This window comes from Phyllostomus discolor, chromosome 14, assembly GCF_004126475.2.
Source record: "Phyllostomus discolor isolate MPI-MPIP mPhyDis1 chromosome 14, mPhyDis1.pri.v3, whole genome shotgun sequence".
Taxonomy (NCBI): domain Eukaryota; kingdom Metazoa; phylum Chordata; class Mammalia; order Chiroptera; family Phyllostomidae; genus Phyllostomus; species Phyllostomus discolor.
Window position 1 is genome coordinate 28,652,652 of NC_040916.2, and position 24,807 is coordinate 28,677,458.

General features: G+C 50.8%; 3 protein-coding genes and 1 non-coding gene across 5 annotated transcripts; 1 reads left to right on the forward strand and 3 right to left on the reverse strand.

The window, feature by feature from the left end:
- Positions 1–5,664: 5,664 nt before the first annotated feature.
- LOC114489503 (ubiquitin carboxyl-terminal hydrolase 28-like) lies at positions 5,665–12,517 on the reverse strand. 2 transcript variants are annotated; one of them, XM_036015648.1, is made up of 3 exons: positions 12,133–12,186; positions 9,222–11,529; positions 5,665–6,874 (listed from the first exon to the last, which is right to left on the reverse strand). In XM_036015648.1, exons 2-3 carry the CDS (start codon positions 11,359–11,361, stop codon positions 6,705–6,707), a joined length of 2,310 nt encoding a protein of 769 aa, XP_035871541.1. In that variant the 5' UTR covers positions 11,362–11,529; positions 12,133–12,186; the 3' UTR covers positions 5,665–6,704. The 2 variants fall into 2 exon arrangements, with proteins under 2 accessions (XP_035871541.1, XP_035871540.1); XM_036015647.1 differs by having other exon boundaries at positions 9,222–12,517.
- Positions 8,477–8,692, reverse strand: LOC114489544. Its single transcript, XR_003683867.1, has one exon. It is a non-coding gene; the product is annotated as a small nucleolar RNA U3 (small nucleolar RNA).
- A 3,520-nt stretch (positions 12,518–16,037) lies between the features above and the next one.
- Positions 16,038–16,552, reverse strand: LOC114489391 (histone H2A type 1). The gene has a single exon (XM_028503340.2). It carries the CDS (start codon positions 16,490–16,492, stop codon positions 16,100–16,102), a length of 393 nt encoding a protein of 130 aa, XP_028359141.1. The 5' UTR covers positions 16,493–16,552; the 3' UTR covers positions 16,038–16,099.
- A 244-nt stretch (positions 16,553–16,796) lies between these two features.
- LOC114489386 (histone H2B type 1-C/E/F/G/I) lies at positions 16,797–22,282 on the forward strand. The gene is made up of 2 exons (XM_036015682.1): positions 16,797–17,220; positions 22,192–22,282. The coding sequence occupies exon 1, from the start codon at positions 16,832–16,834 to the stop codon at positions 17,210–17,212; it is 381 nt and encodes a 126-aa protein (XP_035871575.1). The 5' UTR covers positions 16,797–16,831; the 3' UTR covers positions 17,213–17,220; positions 22,192–22,282.
- The last annotated feature ends 2,525 nt before the right edge of the window (positions 22,283–24,807 follow it).

Consider the following 24,807-nt stretch of genomic DNA (forward strand, 5'->3'; position numbering starts at 1 on the left):
TCTGGCCCGCGGGAGCCCTGGAGCTCAGGGGCCCAAGCCGGCCTGGGCCTCGGCCTGGGCAGGCCAGAGAACCTGTTCCACCGCCCGCAGGGCCCGGCGCCGCGGGTCTGGGGCCGGGGGGAGGGGGGAGGGGGGCGCTGAGGAGCGGGCCCTGCGCTCCAGAGGGGTCGGGCCCGCGTCGTCCACGCCGTCCCCTTTTTTGAGGAAGCACGAGGGCAGACTTGAATAAGGAGAAACCTGTTCCGCGTGGGTGGGTGGGTGCAGCCTGAGCACCAGCCTCCCGCCCCCCCCCCCCCGGGGACCGGGGCTGAGCTTCCCCCAGGGGAGAGGCAGCCCTGTTCCTGGCTCGTTGCCTGGCAACCCAGAGCGAGTCCCTGCGAGTCCCGGGTCACACAGCCCTGCCGAGTCCTCCCAAGGCCTTAGCTCCAGGCCTTTCCAGCCCCGCCGCCATGCTGGCCGTCCGGACTCCCAGCAAACCCCCACCCGACCGAACAGCACATCTCCCGCCCTGGAAGGGGGTCGCTCAGGGAGGCCCGCAGCGGGGCGGGTGATATGGTACAAAAGTGTGAAGTGGGGGGCTCGACAGGTGAGCATCCGCCTGAAGAGTGTTCCAGGCTTCCCCGTAAAATCTGGAAAACAGCTATGAAGCCAGAGCAGACGGGAAGCAATGCAGAAATGTCTGTTGTGGGGACAGACGGGGGTGGGGCTGGAGTCAGCCCAGGAGCGTGAGGGTCCCTGGGAGTTGGGAGAGGACCTTTCCAGGTGGGAAAAAGCACAACAGTGCGATCCGACTTGTGTCTGCAGGAGAGAGAGAGAATGAGAGAGACAGAGAGAGAGGGAGAGAGAGGGATAGAGAGAGAGATGGAGACAGAGAGACAGATACCTGGGGGGTGGGGGGCGAGATAGAGACAGAGAGAGAGAGAGAGAGAGAGAGATACCCGGGGGGGGGGGGGGGGAGAGAGACAGAGAGAGAATGAGAGAGAGAGAGATGGAGACAGAGAGACAGGTACCCCAGGGGGTGGGGGGGGGGGAGACAGAGAGAAATGGAGACAGACAGATACCCCGGGGGGGTGGGGGGGAGAGAGAGAGAGAGAAAGGGAGACAGAGAGACAGATACCCGGGGGGTAGGGGGGGAGAGGCAGAGAGAAATGGAGACAGACAGATACCCCGGGGGGTGCGGGGGGGAGAGAGAGAAAGGGAGACAGAGAGAGAGAGAGAAAGGGAGACAGAGAGACAGTTACCAGGGGGGTGGGTGGAGGAGAGAGAGGGAGAGACAGATACACAGAGAAGCAGACAGATACACAAACAGGAAGAGATGGAGACAGATAGACAGACTGAATGACACAGACCCAGACACACTTGCACACACAGAGATAAGAGCCCCCTGCCCGGCAGGAGCGGAGTGTGGAGAGCAGGGGTGCGTGGGTGACGGTAGAACAACAGGCTCTCCAGGCAAAGGCCCTACTGTGTGGCACTGAGATACCCACGGTGCAAATGCTGCCATTCCTGCCCACTTCAGGTGGCCAGGGACATGCTAACTCAGAGTAGAAAGGGGTGGGGGGTTCAAGTGACATGTCGACTTTCTACCGGAGGCCTGAGAGGACGGGGACTCCGAGGGCAGCGACAGAAGGCAGGGTGCGGGCTCGCAGGAGCCAAGATCTGCTCTGCCACCTCGCACAAGGCCCACTGACCCGGGGCCCGAGTCTCTGCACACACAAGGGGAGGGGGCCGAGCGACGGCAGCGGAAGCTTCCTCCCCCACTCCACCCTTGGCTTGCCCTTCCCTCCCACGGCAGCCAGCGCTCCTCGGGCTCCTCTTACCCTCGTTTCTCTTCTCTTCCCCCCACCAGGGCTGCTCAGTTACCCAACAGGGCTGACTCTCCACGCCCAGGTGGTCACACTGACTGAAAGCCAGCGTGGGCAGAGCGCGAAGCTCCCTGTCTGGGGGGGGTCCATGCCCTTGGAAAGGGGGCTCAGCTGAGTTTGAGTCCCACACCTACTCTATGGGGCTGTTCCTTCTGCACCCGGAGACCCGGTGAGAGGCGAGCGGGTGCGCCCACTGGCATCTCAACACGGCGTCTGCCGGCACCACTGCTGCAAGGGCCTCTCCCCGCCACGGGCGCCCGCGGGCCCACACGCGGGCGGGCGGTGCTCTGGCGTGGCAAAACCCGTCACTTCGGTCTCCGTGAGTGAAGCCCACGTGTTTGAGAAGTTCTGCCTTCCTCTCCCACTTTGCCACATGTGCAAACACATAGGTTGATAGAGACACAGACGGACAGATTTGCATCTACATAGTTTTTACCCCCTTTTGCACTTTTTTACGTGGATTAGTTTTCATAAGGGACAGAGTGCTTTCTCATGCGTCATCTCATTTGACTGTTTTTTTTTTTTTCAAAGCTCTGAGAGGCGCCATTTCATTCTGCAGATAAAAAGCCTGATTTTCAGGGGTGGCGGGTGACTCCCCGCCCCACCCCATCCCACCCCCAAGTCAGTGCTGCTAGATAGAAGAGCCGGTGCCCAGCCAGCCCCAAGCACTTCGGTCCCAGAGTCCACGTTGGCCCAGCACGCCAGGCTTGTCCCTGTCGTAAGGACGTGTGTGAGCACACAAACTGCTTCTTAGAGACTTGAGACTACGCTGGGTGTCTCCTGCTTGCAGCCCAGACTGACGGATTCATCAGGCACTTCCTGAGGTCCTGGTGTGTACCTGCCAGGGTTGGGTACCACGCTGAGAGCCAACACTGTGACAGTGGACCGAACAGACTCCTGGTCCCCAACACAGACTGTACAGAGCAGCATCCTTACAACCCACACGTGACTGCAGGGGAGAGCTGAAGGGGCAGGGGCAGGGGCATCAGGAGGGTGGGTGTGCTTTCCAACTCCTCCGTGAGGAGGGCAGAAGAGCCCACTCACCAGGCAGGTGCCCCGAGCAGTTGATGCATGAAACCACACACCACCTCTACCATCTTTTTCTTCCTGACAGACTGGTACTGAAACCCACCAGTGTCATCGGTGCTGCTCTTCAGAGTTTCAAAGAATTCCTGACCCGTGATCTTTTCTCATTCTGTGAAAGCACTACCAGCATTTTACACAGAGGTTTGAGATGACTAACCTGGCTAAAACCATGGAGTTTTTAAGGGAAGAACCTTGAGTCCAAACCCAAAGTGACTAGAATTTCTGTCCAATTTCCACCATCCTGGCAGAATATGACAATTTTTAACCTCCTGTAGACCGAGGCTCATCATTCCAGAATTCTCAGGTGCTGAGCAACAGGGGACAGACCACATGAACTGGGGTGCACCCACACAGCACAACAGCAAGCGATGGGGGGGCAGGAAGCTCCCTGTACTCCCATCTGGGAAATTCTCCAAGATATATGGAGGAGGTAATTGTGGAACAGAGTAAATAGTCTTTTTATGTCTTAAAAATGAAGGGTGGGAAGGATAAACATCCATTCTTATAACTACATGAATTAGCAATGGGCAGACACACACATGAGAAACGACCTAGGGAACAGGGGAATCGCCCATTGGAAATGGATTCTCAATATACACCACGCTGTTGCGACTTGTTTGAACCCCCTTTATGTGTCATTCTAAAAACTAAATGTGTTGTATTAAAGAGCTTTCCCTCAGAAGTATTTTCTGTCCCCTTTCCTCTCCTTATTCCCAAGGCACACAGGCACACACACACAAAAATTAACCAAGATTGTTTTTAATAGGATAAAATGTGCAGGTGCAGAACCAGTCAGTGATGTCAGAACAATGTCATCCATGCATTCACATCCCAGAACTAGAGTTTCAGATACTCCAGATCCAGGTATTTGTGCAGTGAGAGGCTTTGGGACCCTAAGGGGTCAGATGAAACCAAAGAAAATGTGCCTGAGAACTTCTAAGGTTTTCTGAGCACAAGCAGAAAACATATGGGCCCGTTTTCTCAATTTTTGACATAAAAACTCTCTGTGGTGAGAGGACCCAGGCTTCTGGGAAGAGTCTCTGATTTTTCTCTTCAGATGCCACCAACAGAACTTTCCCTGATGATAGAAATGCTGCTCCTTTGTTGCCCAGTACGGTAGCCATCAACCACCCGAGATGTGGTTAGTGTGGCTTCCTAGATTTTTAATTTTTAATTACTTAAGATTTAAAATGTCACATGTGGGGGGAATGGCTACCGTAGGGGACAGAGCAGCTCTCGAGTCCACCAGTTATGAACCTCCCTCCAAACTCAGCAACTAGAACTTGAGACTGAGTGGTGGCTAGAACGGTGCACACCCCAGGAGCAAACTCACAAGCCCCTGAGACTCGGTGGTTACTCCATTTCTGTGTAGAAATAAATGTTGAGAACGAATTGGTTCTGAGTATTCATTCCCAGCCCTTCCTAAAGATCTATTCACATGAGGAGGATGTGAGGGGTCAGGGTACAGGTGAGTTTGACAGCACCCTGCAGAGGAGTGTCCACAGGCCAATCCTAGTGGTCGACTGAAAAGCCAGCGAGAGGCCCTTCTGCACAGAGCTGACCCTCTCAGTGGGTTGAACAGCATTGATTTTTGTCACATGCCCCTGCAGTGTGACCCTTTTCTTTCAGTGATTCAGAGAAAACACCCAGTAACCACAGACTCACTAGCAAATTAAAGACGATTCTTTCATGCCTATCAGCCAGCAGAGACCAGAACCTTGGGACCAAGTGCTCTCTGAGGGTGATCATGTGGCATTAAGTCTAGAAAAGGAGTGTGGACTATAGGGGGGATGTGCTTCCAAATTCCACCCATTCCTGAAGCAGTGGCCAGAGGGCAAGTTTTATGTAGAAATTCTGATAACCACAGGCTGGCGTCTGAAAAGGCTGGGAGCTGGGCGCCAGGCTGGGTGCTGGAATGTTACCACGGCTAGGGAGACCAGACACCTGTCTCTCGGAATAACGAGCAGAGATAAGAAAGAAGAAATCTGGTAGTAAGATCTCAGGGTGTATTTTAAGGAATGTAAGGAGGATAGGATTTGGCATGAGAAGAAGGCAGGTTACTTTTTTGTATTCTGTGCTTGAAGTTGCAAACTGAATACATGCACACTTTAACCCTTTACACACAGAAGTTTATAATGGTTAACAATCTCCTATAACCTCACATAGTGGGGCTTTGATTTCCAGGTGGTAGACACCCTCTCTTCCTAAGTATCTATTTTTTTCTTTTTTTATTGAGTTTTTTTTTAATCTAACACTACCCCATTGGATAAAAGGCTAAGTGTCTGTTAATAAATTGCATAAATATTACCAGAACAATTTCTCCAAAGTTCATGACAGGGACCATTGCTCCTCATTCTCGGCAGTCCTGGGGATTACTGGGTCAGTGGTGAGGAATGGTGTCCCTTATGTGCCTGACAAACCACTACAAAGGTTATAAGTTGTTTTCTATGTCCTCCCCACCCCTGCCTGGTGTCCCTGAGTGAGGAGCTCAGAAGTTTAAATTCCAACCGGCAGACAAACCACCTATACTAGAGTCTGAAGCTTACTTTGCACACCTGCTCTTTTCAGAAACCACCTCAACTCTTAAGTAAATTGTAGACATCATTAATCCTGAGAAATGTGGGTTTTTCTCCTTTTGCCCGAACTACTGTAACCAAATGACCACTGGGATCCTACCATTTGCCACCCGTAGGCAAAAACTCTGGAGACAGAGTTTAGCGGAAAGCAAAGGAATTTTATTTAAGATACACACAGCATAAAATAATAGCAGGTATATGCCCCAAAGCCCTTTCCCTCTAAAACATCCTCCCCCAAAAAACACCCTGCCACCACCTTCTGCCAGCTCAGTCCACGTTTGCCCAGGACCTCTTCGTCCACCGAAGGGCACTGTTCTTTAAGAAGTGCAGGCGGCTCAGTTGGTTTCCAGCCAGTCTGGTCGTGGGCCTCCTTGGGAGTCTGAGTCCGGGTGTCCCACTGGTGGAGCACTGTCCTCCTCCTCCACTGCTGCCCTCCGGTGCGCTGGTGTGTCTGGCCGGGCAGGACCCCTGCGGCGCAGCTCCGGTCAGCAGTGCTGCTGCAGCGTCCGAGTGGGGGAAGGGCATGGGGCTTGTCGCCTGCCCATGCCACTCCCCAGAACAGCACCCACCAGCCTGCTAAGCCCTGTCCCACACACTGGTGTGGTGGGTCCCAGCCCTTCGCAGGCTGGAATGGGCAGAGCAGCAGCGACGGTGGGACCTGCTGCTGACTGACCCTCCCTCCCCAAGACCACCACACAGGCAGCTGCTGCAGCTACTCGTGTGGGGGAGGGGTGTGGGGAACACTCTTGCACCACACAGCACCTCCCCCCACTCCCAGGGAACCTGAGCACCTGGTAGCCGTCCAGCCAGCCAGGGTCGGGGAGAACAAAGCTCAGTTTCTGCATGCTCTACATTTAAAGACGACCCCCTTAATACCCTACACAGATTAAGTAGATGAGAGAGTGCGGCTCTTCCATCTAACGACTACCCTAGCTGTAAGCACTAGTCCTACATGTTTTTCTACTGAGTTATATACATCTCTATTTTGGTTGCCGGGGTAACATACACATGCACACTTCTCAGTACTTCTCAACCCCTCCTCCACTGCACAGGGGAGGGGTCCTGTTACAATCTGCCCCCCATCTAATATCTGGACACTTGTACTCTTACAAGGGGAAATGGACGACGGTCTCATTCTTCTGTAACTACTTCCTGCTTGTCAAGGTCGTAGTCCTACCTACCACTTGGTCCAGAAATCCCTAACAAAGGGGGGTCTCGAGTGGAAGGAAGCCTTTATACGACGGAGAAGATCTTGCAAAGTCCAGGGCAGGTGGTCACCCCTGGAAAACAGTGTGCGTGGTGTCCGAAGGATGGCATTGCTGAACCAGTCGGCAACCTTGCTGTATTCTGGAGGCAACAAATTTGGCAAGAGAGTTAGAAGGCACAATCTGAACCATAACAACTAAATGGCAAAGGCAGAGAATAATTCTACAGCGTCCCCGGTTAAGAAAGAGTGGCTTCCTTGGAGGGAGGTGTTCAAGGACTGTCACACCTGCCTGAGGCCCTATTGCCCACTATACTCAAATTAGGCATAGAGGAATATCCTGAGATCCACCTGTTTAATGCTTCTGAAGCCTTTCTACTTCAACTGCTGAGGCAAAAAAGGAGACCAGTTACAAAATAAAGCCGAGAGGCCACCCTATGCTTCACTAACTCGGCCATCTAGTCCGGTCAAACCACTGCATCTCAGGAGGTGCTGATGCAGGTAAGATTCTGAAGTAAGGCTTTTTTCCTCCAGACTTTGAAGACAGTCTGATGTTCACGACTGAGCACTGTGATTTTCCTCAAAACCCAACTCCTCTCCCTAAGATCACCCTCGTTGCCCTAAAAAAGACCACCCGTTTTTAGGTTTTGCTTTACTGTTTGCATGAAAACAGCAAGAGCAGCACTTGGTCACACAGACACGCCAATCCGCTTTGCTGGAACTCACAGGAGAACCTTTCGATCGACCCCTCGCCAGCTCTCCAGAGCACAGAGGGAAGCCCCACACCTGCCCCACAGCTTGGCCTGCAGTACCTGTCTGCATTCTTCAGTCCTTGAAGTGCTCAACGTGTCTCAAGGTTCCTCCTTGCCATCTTTCAGAAAAGCAACCTTCGTTCCTTCCCTGGAAAGACTGCCACGAACCACACAACAAAACACGGTACCAGGCTGCTTCTTCAGTGGGCTTTCATGAGCTTCAAAAGTCAATCTCGGTTCTCCAAGGCTTTCTGGTAACAGCCAGGGCCAGGCATACCTTCTTCAGGCATGACATTCCAGACAAAGTCTCAGTTGTTAAAACCATGATTTGAAACTGGTCTTATTGGTTTCATGCAAAACAAAATTTATGTCATTATTCATCAAGAATGCCAAAATCTGGAGGGATCAGGTAGGGAGAGAAAGACAAAGGAAAAAAGGAAAATCCTTGTCCTTCCAATAGCCACTAAAGTTGCATTTCCATGTCTTATGTTTTCCACTATTTCCTAATCTAATGTAAAATCTTAATGCTTAGGAACCTTAATTAAAAAAAAACAAACACAAAACCTAAAGCAAAAAAAAGTTTCAAAATAAAAGGAGGGGTGGGGGGAGAGACTAGAACCAGCCTCAGAGTCTTGTCTCACACCATCAGTTACAAAGACAATGCCTGAAAGGTCCGAATGGCACAGAGCCACCGTGGCAGAGACACGTTCTTGCCCACTAGTGCATCCACTGGTCTCCTGGCAGTGGGGAGGTGACCTCTCGCTTCAGCTGGACTCTTCACTGGCACCAATGGCAGAGACAGGGGATCCCCGATATACAGAAAACAGCAAAATTCCCCAAACCCCCAAAACATCAGAAAGAAACAAAATACAAAAGCTAAAGCAAAGAATAACTGGATTTAAGCACGGAGATTTCTCTCCTTTAAAAAAAAAAACTTATAGCTTTCCATGGCCTTATGCAACCTTCACAAACCATTTTTTGTTGTTGTTGTTGACCACACAAGACAGTGCTCTCTCCCTCTTACTCCCTCAAAAGGGAGAGAAGAGCAATCATCGATGGCAAGTGGCAGTTACCGAAGCAACACCAAGGACCGGCTTCACCGGCCGGAGAGAACACTCCATCTCCTCCTCATGGTTTTGGGGGTGCTACACATTCAGAGAAACGTCCCTAGTAACAAACTGTAGAAATGGTCCCTGCAAGTATAGTCTTCACAAACTTTCTGAATTTTCTATACACAGCTTGATACACGCCTTCTGCAACCTTCATAAACTGTTCTCACTTAGGAATAACCGTGACCCCCTTTCAATCCCTGTGCTTTTAAATGGTGGGGAGGACCACATTAAAACTCAGTGTCTAGGAGCTCAAAGCCCCCAAAACTGCAAACACATTCTTCTATGCAAACTTACTTTTCTTTTCTTTTTTTTTTTTTTGGCCACACTAACATTTAAATTTGTTTATAATTTTAAAATAATATAGGAACAACCAATAAATGTGAGACAACAAGTTTCCACTTCCCAAGCTCAAGTAAGGGAATGGATGGGTTATAAGTGCTACTAAGGGACTAATGTAAATATATGAATACATAAAAACTAACACATAAAGACTTAGGAAATCCCCAGCATTTAACTTTTTGAGACAAAGGCTCTTTGGTCTCCCATTCCTTGCTAATAGGGCTGGGAGTGCTTCTCGTGGGTTGCCTCACTCCAGACTGCTCCCACACCACTCTTCCCATACGCACGTGTTGTGTTTGCAGTGGCCTGGGAAGGCTGCTCCATGACCATCGCAGCATGCCCGGGCGGCAAGCTGCGAACCCCGTAAGAGGCTCCTGAAGGCTGCTGTGATGTAGGGAAATCCTGCGAAGCCGAACTGGCAGAGAGCTCCATTTGAGAAATCCTCCTAGCCTGCTCTTCTTCCCACTCCTCTATTTCCTGTTCAAATCTCCAGTTATCTTCCTGAATGTAATGCTTAAGTTCATCAGATAAAGCTTCTAACTCTCCTAGCCTCTCCTCTGACTCACTTGGGGCCGCCTCTGCATCAGAGTGGGGTGCCCGGTCCTCAACGTACATCAGGCAGTAGGCGCTGGCATTTCTCGAGCCTCCGTAGGAATCGCTTTGTAGTTCTTCCCAGCAAGATTCAGTAACGAAGATGTCATTGTACTTGAGCCAGACTTGTCTGGACTGATTATAGATGTAGACCCAATAGTGTCCAGCATCTGCTTGTCCTTCGTGAACGAGAACTGCATGCAGGCGATAAGGCACCTGACTGAGCAGAGGATCACAGTACATCTGCTCAATATCCTGGGTAGTGTTGGCAATAAAATTCTTCACATCCTGTATGTCTTGCTCAGTGTCACTGCTCGGCTTCTGAAGACAGGTCTTGAGGTTCGTCTCACCTGTGACGGCACGAGGCAACGGTTTTGCAGGCACTTCCCCAGGAGACTGGGAAGATGTCAGGGGCTTATTCTTCGCGGGAGACTTGCAAAGAGGATCTTCAGAAAAAGTACTTGCAGCATCCGGAGAAGAGCTTCCTTCACCTGTCCCTGAAGAGGGCGGTGATGTCACGCTGCTGTCACTTTGGGATGTCCCGTCCAGGAGTGGGACCTGAGCAGGGTCCGAGTCGTGCTTCACATATTTTTCCACCTTCTGCTGTAGGACTTCTATCTCCTCCTTCAGCTTCCGAACGCACTCTCTCTTGCTTCGGACAAGATCTTTATTTTTGTACATGTATTTGTCCATATAAATAACATCAGAAAATTCCAGCTTGTTGTGAATCTTCTCGGGCTGACCGAGGGACTGGTTGAACTCGAATCTTGAGAGCTCAAAAGTCAGCACTGGAGGCAGTTTTGTGAACCAGCTCTCCTGTCCGTTCTCCACCGGCTGATTGGAAGGGAGCAGCTCAGCGTCTCCTTCTACCACAGCCCCATCCAAACACTCCTCCAAGTTGCAATAGCCGTTTACCTGAAGGGGATACAGGCCAAAGGTCTCACTGATGGAAAACGGCTTTCCTTCACGGACCCCTTCAGTGAGGACGGTGCCGTAGAACAGCCGCACCATTGGGTTTTCGGGGTTGCTGTTGGCATCGACCTCCTGCTGGAAGGCGTCCTCCAGCCAGTCCAGGAGCTTGTGGGTAAACTCACTCACGTCTTGCTGCTGCTCCTCCTCCACTGCCTGGAACGCTCCCTTCAAGACGTTCAAGGCTGAGGAAGGGTCCACAAACTTGCGATTCGATCCCATCATGAGAGCAAACAAACGCTGGAGCTCCTGCATGAACACCGCATTCCTCTTCTCCTTCTCGTCGGTGCAGTTCTCGAGCGCGTTCTGCGGCACGGTGTAGCTGAGGACGAGTCTTCGGAGCTCGGGCAGCTGGAAGAGAGACTGGATAACAGCACTGAACCAACACGTATTACCAACATTTTTCAGTCCAACTGGCCAGCCATCAACTCGCTTCCAATCACCGGGATTGCGGTTTTCCCCCCAGATTTCTAAGTGCCTTCTCTTTGAGCGTTTAGCTTCTGCAGGCATAGCCTCGTGCTTTCTATTAAGAGTCTTTCCCCCGGCTTGACATTTGGAGGAATTCAGCAGACTCAAAGCAACGGCAGCATCCATTTCATCTTTGTTTTTGTGACTAAGGCCTAATACTCTGGCAAATGCCTTTTTGTTGGTGGCACCACCCTTCTCTTCCGGTGGTTCGACAGCAATGGCATCTCGCACGGGCTCCCTGACTCTGTCACTACTACGACTGCCCGCTAGAAGCCTGTCAGCACTCCTGGCCTGCAAACCTTCATTAAAGAAGGGAGAACTGTAAATGCCCCTGTCTTCACCCTGCTGATCTAACACCATTCGGTAGCTGGAGTCACGGCCATCTGCTGCTCCCGCCATGTTGTCCTCCTGGAACTCTGTCGCTGTAGCGGAGAGGCGCCAGCCGAGCCTTATGGGACACCAGGGAAGAGATCTTCCTCCTACCGATCTCCTGGCTTCTGGCTTCCGGACATTAAATCTTTCCTTTGTCTTATGATCAGAGAGGTGTTTGGAGGCCTCTTCCTTCCTCTGCAACAGCAAACGGTTCCCTGCTCTTGATGAAACCTTATTATGCAACGAAAGAAATGCCCTAACATAAGGGATCTCGCTCCATTTGCCTAACTTTTGACAATACAGGTTCAACTGCATAATGGTACGGTAATTTAAGGAACCATTTACGGGCCATTTTTCCCCACCATCTAAAACATACGTAGGCCATACATTGTTGCAATAGTAAATCAATTCACCTAAAATCTGGCCTAGTGGGCTTCCTCCAAATCTTGAAATGCTACAGTTCCTGACCGCCCGGAAGTACAGGCCCACAAGTACGAACGCAACAATACCCCAAGCAAACTGAGAACATATAAACACAATCAGCATAGGCTCCATTATTCTAAGTTAGCGCACAGAAGCAACTATTACCGAACGGTAATTCGCAAGCAATGACCTCCCCAAAACTCGGTCAGTTATCACCCCGGCCCAGGCCCCGGCATACGGCCCTAAAATCTCAAATGGCGCTTCCTCCTTCCCAAACCCTTTGCCTTTCCACCTGCCGGGGGTCAACCTGCCATTACAGTCTACAGCGCCGCGTTGGGCACCATCACTGCAACCGAACAACCCGTGGGGTCCTACCGCTCGCTGGTCACAGGCAAAACTCTGAAGACAGGTTTCTCGAAGTCTATGTCGGCAGGTGTACTACGCGCCGCGCATGCGCTGTCCGCTTCCTTCCGCGCTAGCGCTCAGGTGCCTCCGCGTCGCCGGCGAAGCACGATCCAAGCCGCACACCTCCGGTTGTCAGCGCTGTCAAAGCTGCTACGGCTTCCTTCTGAGGGATGGCCGCGGGGCTTGTTGCTGGCCACACAGCTTCCGAAAACGGCACCGACTGGACTGCAAAACCCCGACCCGCAAGTTGGTGCGGTGGGTCCGAGGTCCTGCCTGGGCTGGAGTGGATAAAGTGGCAGTGGGAACCGAGGCTGATGGAGCCCCGCTGGAGAAGGGACGCGTAGGTAGCTTTACGTACCAGGGACAGGTCCGGGGCTTGCCAGGGGGAGAGCCGGGGGGTCAGTGGCGGGGAATGCTCCGGGACCACACTGACCGCAGAAGGCCCGCAGTCTCAGGAACCTAAGCTGGCAGAGCGCACTGACCAGCCAGGAGTCAAGAGCGCAAAGCGCAGGGCGTGTCCGTGCTCTGCTTTTAAAGATGGCCCCCATAATTCCCCACGGCGGAAGAAGGTGGGAGGGCATGTCCCTCCTGTCCAATTGCCTACCTGTCCTTAAGCGTACATGTTTCTGCTGAGTCACGCGTGCGCATTTCCGGATGCCAGGGTGAGTTCGGCATGCGTAATACTTGGCACTTCTCGACCCTTCCCCCTTTCCGTGGGGGTGGGAGTGAGTGGTGGCGCAAGGTGGGAGCGGGGGTCCCCCTTTATACTACAACCCAAACAACTGTAACGTGAGGCGAGCGAAGCTCTGATATTTTTTCAATATGGTGACATTGATGCTATGACTGAAAATTCACTTTATTTTGAAATCTTGTCATAGTCTCATTTCTCTTGGAGTTATGATCGTACTTAATTTTGATACAGATCATACTTATTAATGATACAGCTTTCTACGTGTGAATACAGGCGATGGTTCTCTTTTAGTACATCTTCTGGGGGTGCTCACCTCTGGTACAATATTAAGGCATGGGAATAAAATGGAAAGGGGAGAATTCTGGGGCTACATATGAGCTCTTAGTCTCAATGTCAGTATGTACAAGGAATCTTTGATTAAAGTCCCAATACTTTCTAATGCACGTACATTATACTTAACAAAATATTTACGTTTATAATTTTAAGTTAGGATCAACAGATGACAAACATACTAACTTAATTCTTTTTTTTTTAAGATTTTATTTACTTATTTTTAGAGAGGGGAGGGAGGGAGAGAGAGAGAGAGAGAAACATCAATGTGCGGTTGCTGGGGGTTATGGCCTGCGACCCAAGCATGTACCCTGGCTGGGAATCGAACCTGGGACACTTTGGTTCCCAGCCCTCGCTCAAACCACTGAGCTACACCAGCCAGGGCTATACTAACTTAATTCTAACCTTAAAATACACGTAATTGTTGAGATCCGATTATAAAACCACATTTGCAAAAAAGAGTTCAAATGAAACCATAAAAAATTTCGAGCAAATGATGGATGAAATAAAGGAAAAGATAGTGCTGTGAAAATTATTTGCAAATTTAAAAAAAATTAATAATTGGCGATGCTTCATCAAGCTGATGTGCTGTGTTTGGAACACGCCATATAACCAAATAATGATCGTGCCTCTGCCTGGCATCTCAGTAAGTCCCTGAAATCATCTTTTGCCTCTGGTGCCTGGGGCTTCCAGATATTGAAGGGCCTGGGTTTACCATTCTCATCAATTTTCCTCCATGCAAGTGATCCTCCTCAGACCTCTGGGACATGTTAGATAGAGACCTGCTCAAAGGCTGGAAACCAACAGAAGCTACTGAGTTTATTGCCCACTAAAGAACTCTCGTGTTTATTATATACCAGAGCCTATGCTGGCTTATCAACAATTTAACCTCACGGGGCCCTTGACCTTCAGGTTTTGCTGAAGATGTAACAAATGAATGAAATCAACATAGGTGTCATTTGCTACTAAGTAGTCAAGGTTTTGATGTTGGCGACCAGTGGGGAGATTTCAAAGTCAGGTCTCTAACTCCTTCCCTCATTCATCACAATAGTTTGTCAAGTCCTGTGCCCGGCATCGCCCCCTTGTTTCACCTGTCACACCCTCAAGCAAAAGTGTATTGGCTTTCTTCTGCTTTTACAGTGCTCATCCCCTTCCAAGATTCACTTCCAGCCATGTGTGTATATGTTCCGAGATCTCGGAGGAGATCTCGCCTTCTTCCTTTAAGTTCTTCACTGAGTTTAAGGTGCAATTTGTAACATTTTGGTATGGGGAGAAAGTCAACCTATGCCATGTAGAGATTTTACTGGTGTCATTGCTCTAGCAATAAGCTCTTTGGGACCATTAGTTATAGAACAGCCCCTTGTCAGAAGTACCGGCTTCCTGGTCTTGGGACTCAGACACAGTCTCTTCTGGTTTCTGCAGCTTTTACCCCAGGAGAGGAGGATGCTGGCCGCTAAGGGTGCTGGGTAAACATGTGCCCAACACAGGAAGGGCTTGGTGTCAACCATTCGTCTCGAACACCTGCTCTAAGCTCTCGCATCAGAAGGTGAGAAAAGGCACAGAAGACATGGAGGCGGGGAGAGCCCCCACTCCTGGCCAAGCTCACACACCTGGTAAGTGTTGGGGCTTGGTTTAAACACAACCTGGAAAGTTCGTGAAAATGGTCCTAAGAATCATGTAAAGCAATTCCCACCCGGAGATCCAAGTTCTCCAACATACGGAAATGCTGGGTGGACCAAACCTTGTCCTCCCAGTGGACCCGGACCTTGCAAGCCGAGGCCAGAAACTCCAGTTTGGTGATTCTCGGTCTGCTTGCAGATTAGAATCACCAAAAACCCGTCAGGAAATTCTGAAGAGGGGCCATCAAAGTGCTCACGTCCATGATACCCAAGACCATGCCTGCCAGTCACTCCTTTGGTTGGTGGTTGCCAGGCGCTGGGGGTTGGGAGGCTTGGGGACGGGTCAGCCAGAAGAAACCCTTGCTGAGAGTCAACCCTGGAAAAGAGGGTCCTGAGGATTTTTGCAGTCCAGACCGCCGCTTTTTGGGTTTGATGCAGCGAAGTTACCGGATCCCTGGCAGGAGCTCCTGTGGGGAAGCCTATGGCACCGCACCATTCCCTTTTCAGCTGCTTTGGAAACATAGGCACTAGAGCCTCTTGCAGTACTAAGATTTATATGAAACATAGTTCATTGAAAGTCAAGAACCCATTTGCGTTTGGAGCATTAAATAGTTAGTTGGTACAGGAATCTAAAGACACCCTTAATCTACCTCCAATTTACAGATGGTAAAACTGTATCCGAGGTTAGAAACTGGCCCCCATCTCCTAATCCGTAAATGGGGAGGAGGTGCCATTCGGGTTTAGATTTAGGCGACATTCCGAGCTCTCCAGGAAACCACCGCCCCTCGCCAGCAAATCGCCGCCCCTGTCACCGCCCAGTTAGGCCACAGAAGGTGTGTCGTCATTGTCAACGCGAGCCCAGCGCCTAACCCCCTCCGGGGAATAGGGCGGGGAGGAAACAGTCCCGCCCCGGAAGTTTGCTTTGCAGAGTGTCAATCACGGGTACGGTGGTCTAAATTTAGAGACCACAATCCCACTCTGCAGTAACCAGGCCCTCCCCACAGCCAGGTCAGGTGACTGCGTGGAATGAATGCAGCACCTGCTTCGTGAGGACGCTGGCTCAGCGTTTTCTAGAGGCAGTCCCCGTTTTAGTAAGACCCTGATCCCTTCCTAAACGTCTCATAGGTATTTTTACGCTGCCATCCTTGGGGGCGAGGGGGAGGGGGGGGTGAGCGTGCTTTCGTAGGTGTTTCTCCCTGTAACTTGAGTGTTACAAGCTCTTTCTTTGAGAGTGAAAGGGGCTCTGAAAAGAGCCTTTGTGTTTCAAACTGTTTAGGAAACTGAGATGTCTGTCAATTCACTTGCCCTTGGCCTTGTGGTGGCTCTCGGTCTTCTTGGGCAGCAGCACGGCCTGGATGTTGGGCAGCACGCCGCCCTGCGCGATGGTCACCTTGCCCAGCAGCTTGTTGAGCTCCTCGTCGTTGCGGATGGCCAGCTGCAGGTGGCGCGGGATGATGCGCGTCTTCTTGTTGTCGCGCGCCGCGTTGCCCGCCAGCTCCAGGATCTCGGCCGTCAGGTACTCCAGCACGGCCGCCAGGTACACGGGCGCGCCGGCGCCGACCCGCTCGGCGTAGTTGCCCTTGCGCAGCAGGCGGTGCACGCGGCCCACGGGGAACTGCAGCCCGGCCCGCGAGGAACGAGACTTCGCCTTGGCGCGCGCCTTGCCGCCCTGCTTCCCGCGTCCAGACATTGGAAACAAAGAAAGGCCGCTGGGGAAGAAAGGAAAAACAGACAAGTGACTCCCCAAAACAGGTGATTTGTATGAGTAGGCCGAATATGGCCGCTTTTATAGGCAATTCCTGGGGAGCAAATAGGGCTGTTTGATTGGTTCAAAATAAATTCAGCCAAGTAGCCAATAGAAAAACTTTATTTCCATACCTCATTTACATAGGTCAGCCCATGAATGACAGTCTTAGCGTCTGCCAATGAACTGAAAGGTTTTCTGCATCCCTTATTAGCATAAAGGCTCTATAAATACCACACGTCCTTCCCCCGTTTCATTTTACTGTTGTCTTGCTTACAAGCTAAAATGCCAGAACCAGCGAAGTCCGCGCCCGCCCCGAAGAAGGGCTCTAAGAAGGCCGTGACCAAGGCGCAGAAGAAGGACGGCAAGAAGCGCAAGCGCAGCCGCAAGGAGAGCTACTCGGTGTACGTCTACAAGGTGCTCAAGCAGGTGCATCCGGACACCGGCATCTCGTCCAAGGCCATGGGCATCATGAACTCGTTCGTGAACGACATCTTCGAGCGCATCGCGGGCGAGGCGTCGCGCCTGGCGCACTACAACAAGCGCTCGACCATCACGTCGCGGGAGATCCAGACGGCCGTGCGCCTGCTGCTGCCCGGGGAGCTGGCCAAGCACGCCGTGTCCGAGGGCACCAAGGCCGTCACCAAGTACACCAGCTCCAAGTAGACTCACAAGTAAGCGGCCTCTTAACCCCAAAGGCTCTTTTCAGAGCCACCCACATGTCCTCAAAAAGAGCTGTAATCAGGGAATGTGAGTGTTACAAAAACATACAGGAGTAACCCTCAGGGAGATTGTGGGGCTGAAAACTTGAAACTTTCTCAAAGCATCTGTGGTCCTTGCCTGAAGCAAGGTCTTGGTAACGGATGAAAAGAGTAATTACAATGTGTCAATCTAAAACAAGCTTTCGCAGCTTGTTTTTTTTTCCCATTAAAAACATGGCATCGTAATAAGGTGAAATATGTTAAAAAGAACACAACACAAAAGTGCAATTTAAAACACTCTGCTTTGCAAAACCAGTTTCCTTTGGCACCTGGGCAGACACTGAGGCTAACGTGGCATTGGGAGGGTCCCCGTTGGAACTCGGCTGTGCGCTGGCGTCTGCCTGGGCAGTGGTGCAGCGAGGGCCTCATTAAGGCGGCCACGCAAGTGCCGGACTGCAGGCCTCCCCCTCCCCCACTCCTGATTGTTTCCTGTCCAGTTGGTGCGGATCGCCTCTGAAGTGTGTGTGATTCACTGACTCCGAATTTCTGTGCCTTCGGGTTCTTTAAGGTTAGAGGGTTGTAAATAAGACTATTGTCAAAAAACGGGGTGGGGTGGGGGTTTGCAATGCCGGGATGAAACACACACTTCTAATCCTACTGAGTTTTTTTATACAGGACATAGCACTAGGAACCAGGATTTCCTCCCAGTCTTAGGAGGAGACCAGGTTTTGCTCGTGTTCTCGGCAGCGGTGCTCCCGAGAGATCTCTGGTCTCAGCCCCGCTCTGTTCCTCAGCGGCCCGTCACTTCCTTCCGTGGCTCTGTGGCCGTTTCCAATGCTGTCCCGAACTCAGTAAGCTCCTCCAACTCTCGGGACTGGGAGTGTTTCCTGTTTCGTGGATGCCATTTCACTTTGAGCAAACCGTTTACCTCACTAGGGAATTAATAAAGCCCAATGTAAAGTTAGATTTTAAATGGCTTATAGAAAGACTGAAAAAATCATCTTAAAGGAACAAACTTAAATACTCAGAATTTTGGTGCTTTAAATGTGGTACGTTTTTACATGGTAACAGAGGGAAAAGCACAGCTGCGATTTTAACTAGTTCCTTTAGTTAACAGGTAACATATGAAAAGTTAATAGGGTAATAAAAACAAACCACTCCACCATTGTAAGCCGTTTAAAATTTAATTTACGGTGTATAATTTTATAGGCGGAAATCATATTTCCAATCAAGATAACTTTCTGGACAAATTCAATGGCTTAATTTTGCTTTAAAAATGGGTCTATGCCTGTACATATTACTGCCTTAATGAAAAATATTAGCATGTTGTTTTAGTTTTAGCAAGTCTAGAATTTATTTTCTAAAACAAAATACTAATTAAGTTGAATTTATTAGATTTCTTCCTCTAGGTTTCCTGGTTAGATGAGGTAACAACACATTTTTTAAAGTTTTACAATTACAAATTAGAAATTGAACTAGAGTAAATTTTTTAACATTTTACTTATTTATTTTTAGAGAGAGGGGAAGGAAAGGGGAGAGAGAAACATCAATGTGTGGCTGCCTCTCATGTACCCACCACTGGAACTTGGCCTGCAACCCAGGCATGTGCCCTGACTGGGAATCGAACCAGTGACCGCTTGATTCACAAGCCTGCACTCAGTCCACTGAGCTACACCAGCCAGGGCTGAACTAAAGTAAATTTTAATAGATAATTTCATTAAATGCCTTAGGTTTTTATATTACACATCACAAGGATTCAGCATGTCGGCTCAAATACTGAATTCACAAACTGAGATGAATTCAGATGAACATTATTACATTGAGTATATTCATGCCTAGTCTTTGGGAACCTGGACAATTTCTACTTTGGAGGGCACAAAATAGGCATCGATATAACAATTTGATTTATGCAAGTCCCTTCCTTTTTACGCAGGCTGGAATGCCCACGGAGTAACAGGTTACAGAGCGTATGGGTGCATTAGGGGAGTGGGAGTAGACATGCTTATTTTTGCCACTTTCAGTTGGGAAAGGGGATATTGCATGTGGGCTTGTGGGCCAGCAGACCACGTCAGCACTGACCGCCTCCCAGTGCCTCAGGCCTGGGCCGGGGGCACCACACTGTTGGCTGCTTTCTGAAGGCCTAATGCTCTACCGAGTGCTCCAGCTACGGAGAAACACACTGTGCACGCACGGAAATGGCTACGCTTACTCTGTTTATTAGGAAGTTACTGTTGGTTAATGTAGTGAGTTGGGTGTACTATGTACTATCCGACTTATGCTGATAATGCAGACTTCAGAAGTGATCTTATCATTATATGAATTCATCATGATATTTATCTAAGGTTTACTGGAATTGGTTAAGGAAAAAAACAAACACTACCAGAAAGAGAAAAAAACTCAGGACTCTAATGAAACATCCAACATATTGCTGTGACTTTGTTGAACTTTAAATCATTTTAAAATAATGATCTGTTTAACTGCAGTCAATTGAACTAATCTTTGAAGCCTATTCTTCTAATTAAGAAGAGCCCATTAGCCCTGGCTGCTGTAGTTCAGTGGATGGAGCATGGGCTGCAAACCGAAGGGTAACCAGTTCAATTCCCAGTCAGGGCACATGCCTGGGTTGCGGGCCAGGTGTCCGGTACAGGGTGCACAAGAGGCAACCGCACATTGATGTTTCTCTCCCTCTCTTTCTACTCTTCCCTTCTCTCTAAAAATGAATAAATAAAATCTTTGGGGGGGAGGAGAAGAAAAGCCACTTAAATACTTGGAGTAAAAGGATCAAATATTTCTTATTTGTGTCTGCTCTCGTGACTTTTTCGCCCTCTTGCTCTGTAAACCCTTCCCCAGACCATGTCCCCGCTGATGAGTAGATGTGGCAGAGACTGGAACCCACCCGGCCACGCCCTGTGGGAGCCCACAGGGGGGGGGGGGGGGGTTGCCGTGTGAGGCCTGGGACAGCGCAGAGGCGGCTGGCCACAGCAGAGGCGCCGAATGCGGGCCACCCAGAGGCATCCTATTACGTATGCTCCCCAGCCGGTCCCGCGGGTTTCTGGGGAAGCACTCACTGCTTTCTTTGAAACTTGTTCTCTGTGAGGACCGGTTGTCCACAGGAAGGTTTCTTGCTGCTAAGAACAATGCACAGCCATGATGCCCTGTTCCCAGACGGTCTGCAGACCATCTTCTCCCCTGTCAACCTCCTTCACTGGGTTGGATGAAGCCAGCCTGTTGCTTACACACCTTGCTCCCAGCACACAGTGTGCTAATAATAATTAGCTGAGAGTCTGGGACCTACTCTGACGATGCTGCCACCCTGAGCCTGTGGGCGGCACTAATCATACGCTCACGAAGATGGACTGAGGGGTCAATGAGACAGCAGACATGAAACACGTACCAGAAATGGCCTTGTGCTCGTAAAATGGCTGCACAAGATCGTTCCACCCACGGGGAGGAAAGCGTAGCCTCTGGAACCAGCCCTTCGGATTTTCCAGATGCCTGACGCCTAGTTTGCAGGGATCCTGCCCCACCCACGGTCGTGGCCTCCTTTGTTCCTCCCTCCCCTGTTCTGCAGCCAGGTTTGCCCACACCCTGCCTTTGCTGGTTTCCTGCCTCCCACGTGTGCTGGAGCTCGGCCTCGGATTTCTGTTTTTTCCCCTCCTCCCTGCCCAGCAAACTCCTACTCATTCTGCAGGCAGCTGCTGGGCCTTCCCCCTCCCCCGAGACCAGCCCCTCCCAGCTGCTCTGGGTAACTGCCACCCAGTTTGCACTTGCCTGTCATTACTTGTCCAGCTGTCACCCCAGCAGGCTCTGAGCTCTGATTTGGTCACCACAGCATCTGTGGGGGCTGTTGCTGAGCCTGCACGCACTCGGTGAGCAAACATAACTGAATTAGTTAAATCATTCAACACATGTTTTTGAATGCCTCACACGTACCAAGCACCTTCACAGACCTCAGTGAGGAAAATCACAGACGTCTTCCCTGAGAGCTAGGACTCTGGCAGAAGACGTGTAAAAACCTGCCGAGTGAGGGAAACGTCTGGTCTGCTGGAAGGCGCGTGCCAAGGAGAAAACAAACAGGACAGAACAAGACAGAGAGGCCGGGGGAGAGGAGTGTGGGAGTGCGGGAAGCGCAGTGAGGAGCCGGTGAAGGGGTGCCGACCAGACCACCGAGGGAGGGTCTCCATGGAGCCAGCTTCTGGCACAAAAACTTCAAGACAGTTACTTGTTCGTAGAAAACCAGGTTTGTCTTTGCTTCTTTTGCAGCAGGAGGAGGAAGATACATTTTGTACTACTCCCAGAAGCAGACCAAGCATTTATTGGGGTGCATTTCCATCACATTTCCCTTTGACTTACTTAGAAAGGTGGCGGGGGGGGGGGGGGTGCCCGCATCTGCCAGAGGGATGAGCCCCGGGGAGAAGGGCAGTTTCTGCCAAGTGCTGCCTGCAGCTGCTCCGGATGGGAGCGAGGAACCTGAACTCCCAGCCATGCGAGGCCCTTCCTCTTTCCCGACGAGCTGGCCACCCAGCACTCACCTGTTACTTTGTCTCCTCAGTGAAAAGCAGCAACTACTTTACCACCTGGCAAGTTGCTACTTACCCGTCCACTGAGAGTTGCAGGACACTGAACAGGTTACATTCGCCCTTTCGTGAAGACTATGCACAGACTCCATGCTCGGGGGCGGGGGTTATCCATCCAAAACATGTGGGCCCTGTGAAACTGTATCTCTCCGAGCCTTCCTCGCCGGTAAGTCGGAGAGAACAATGGCTGAGTGTCAGAGATTCAATGCACTGGAGTCTACAAAGGGCTTAGAACAGCACCTGGCACCGACCACAGCTCACGGCACACTGGCCAGCACCCTTATCATGTCTGTTTGCAGAGTCAAGCACAATGGCAGGTGTCCGATGGATTACAGAAGTGAATTAATCAATCTCTCTCTTTTTACAGGAGGAAGAAACAAGCTGTAGACAAATCTTTTCCAACCACTGGTCACTGCTGGACACTGGCATCTCAAAACCCAAGAAAATAAGAGGCACTAGAAGATAAAGACATTTTTAACAGCTGTGGAAGGATCACTAAGAACCTGGCTAAACCATCTTTTTTTTTCCTTTCCCGAATACAAAAATGTTAAATGTTCATTGTAAAAATTTGCAATATGAGAAATATATAAAGCAAATGTAGATATCATTCCATATATACATATATATAATTTTCTAGAAACACGAGTTTTATAGATGCATTACTGCTTGTGTAATGGGTCCTCTGTTATTGGCTCTTAAGTTTGGGTTTCATCTTTATGCATTAGAGGTCATACAAACCACACATCTTTGTACAGAAATCTTTAGTTAAGTATTTGATTCTTTGGGGGTGGCTGGACCACTAGTAGTAGAAATACTAAATCGCAAGGCAAAATCATTTTTAAGGCTCTTAATACACATTGCCAAATTTTTACCCAGAAGGCCTCTGCCAACTTATAATGCCAACATAATATGAAAATGTTTGTTATACAGCTTTAAAATTTATGCAGAACCCTCCCCCCCCCCTTTTTTTTTTTGAAGCACTGTTAACCTGATAGGCTGGCCAAACTTTGGGGGGGGGGGGAGTTTCTATTTATTTCATCATTACCGAGGGTAATTCTCCCCCACCCATGTTTTTATTGGCCATGACCCTGTAAGAAATAAACTTCTGGAAAGTGATAGACATAACTGTCACCATTGCGTGGGGAGGCAATATATAAAAAAATAAGTAGGATCTTAGCCTAAGTTTTTAAAAAAACAAACTAGTATTTATCAGGCGCCTCCTGCCCAGTGTTCTGCTGCAGCGACAAGCTGGCTGTCTTCGACGGACACCGTTTTTACCTGCACCTCGTCCCCTAAGGCCCCTACACCCCCCTTGGAAAGTTTGTCTTCCTGCTGACAGCCGCGGCATCCAAACCCTCCCCGAAGGACCTCCCGTGTGTCCCCCGTGAGCAGGATAGCTGCCCAGATTCCCAGGGAGGCTCTCGGGGATCTCCAGGAGATGGGTTCCCCTGCTCACCCCTGGGCTCTGACCCCACTGTGTGGTTTCCTCGGCTGCCCCCTGGGAGACTCTGCCTTGGGGAGCAAGGTCACGTCCTGACCTCTCACCAAGGTGTGTTCAAGGACAAACCAAGAAGCATCCTGGACTTTGTCCCAATACCTGCTGTCCCTCAGCTCTGCAGACACCCCCACCCGCCCAGTGCTGGGTCTGTGGCCCCCACGGAGTTGTTCAGACCAGCGCCCCTGCCGGTTTCCCATTACCTGAAGGCAGGAACTGTGTCCGCTTCTCTGTGTACTTGGGGGTGGGGGTGAAGGGCGGGGAGGGTACAGGGGTTGGGGGTTGAATGAATGAAAGAAGCAATGCTCAGTGCGGGACCCCAGCCCCCAGGGCGACCTGATTTGAGCCAGCGTGTCGTGTGGGAGAGTCACGCTCTCACTCCATCCCGAAGGGTCTATCAGGCCGCAGGGACCCCGGGGGGGGGGGGGGCGGGGTTAGTACAAACGACCCACACACCTTGTAGATTATAGTTAATTAGACTGTGTTTGCCCGAAGAAGGGCCTCACCTACACGTTTTACATGATCCTGTAACGGAAAACCAACAGGGTTGTTGCTACCGCTCGCACCAACAGGAGGAAGCTCTGCAGGCAGAATTCAGTGGGAGGAGAAAGGACTTTTATTCAAAGGCTATAGTTTGAAATAACGGCAGGTTTCCACCTCAAAGCCCGTTTCCAGCTGAAGAAAACCTGCCCTCCAACCTCTGCCAGCTCAGTCCAAGCCTGTGCCCAGAACATGTTCTCCAACCCTGAAGCACTGCCCTTTAAGAAATGCAAGACCTGGCTGGCGTAGCTCAGTCGATTGAGTGTGGGCTGCGAACCAAAGCATCGCAGGTTCGATTCCCAGTCAGGGTACATTCCTGGGTTGCAGGCCATGACCCCCAGCAACCGCACATTGATGTTTCTCTCTCTCTCTCCCTCTCTCTCCCTCCCTCCTTCCCCTGTCTAAAAAATAAATAAGTAAAATATTTTTAAAAAAAGAAGAAGAAAGAAATTCAACTGGCTTAGCTGCCTTCCGGTCACTGTCCGGCTTCAGGCGTCTTTCAGAGTCAGCGCGCCCAGACGGCCGGCTCACAGCGCCTGCTCCCTGGCCTGGCGGCGGCCCTCCGGTGCGTCCGTCCGCGGGCGTGGCCTGGCGGGACCCGCACGTGCACCTCCAGCCGCCAATGCCCGCAGCCTTCCGTGCTGGGGGGGCCATGCGGCTTTCAGGGCCCGCCGGCCGGGGTTCTGCCCTTTGGACCCTACCGGCCCAACGCCTGCTCCGATTGCGCAGGGGCGCCCGGAACCTGTCCGAACCGCGTGGCCTCCAGGGCGTGAGGACCCAGGGACTCGAGCCCCGCTGGCCGAGAAAGGGCGGGGACAAGCCGAGCAACGTCTCCCCCCTCGCCCCTTACACAGGCCGACCCAAATCCCCCGCAGGGGGGAAGCATGCGGAAAGGTATTTCTCTTCCTCACCTGCGCCCAGTTGCCAAGGCAACTGCTCATGCGCAGT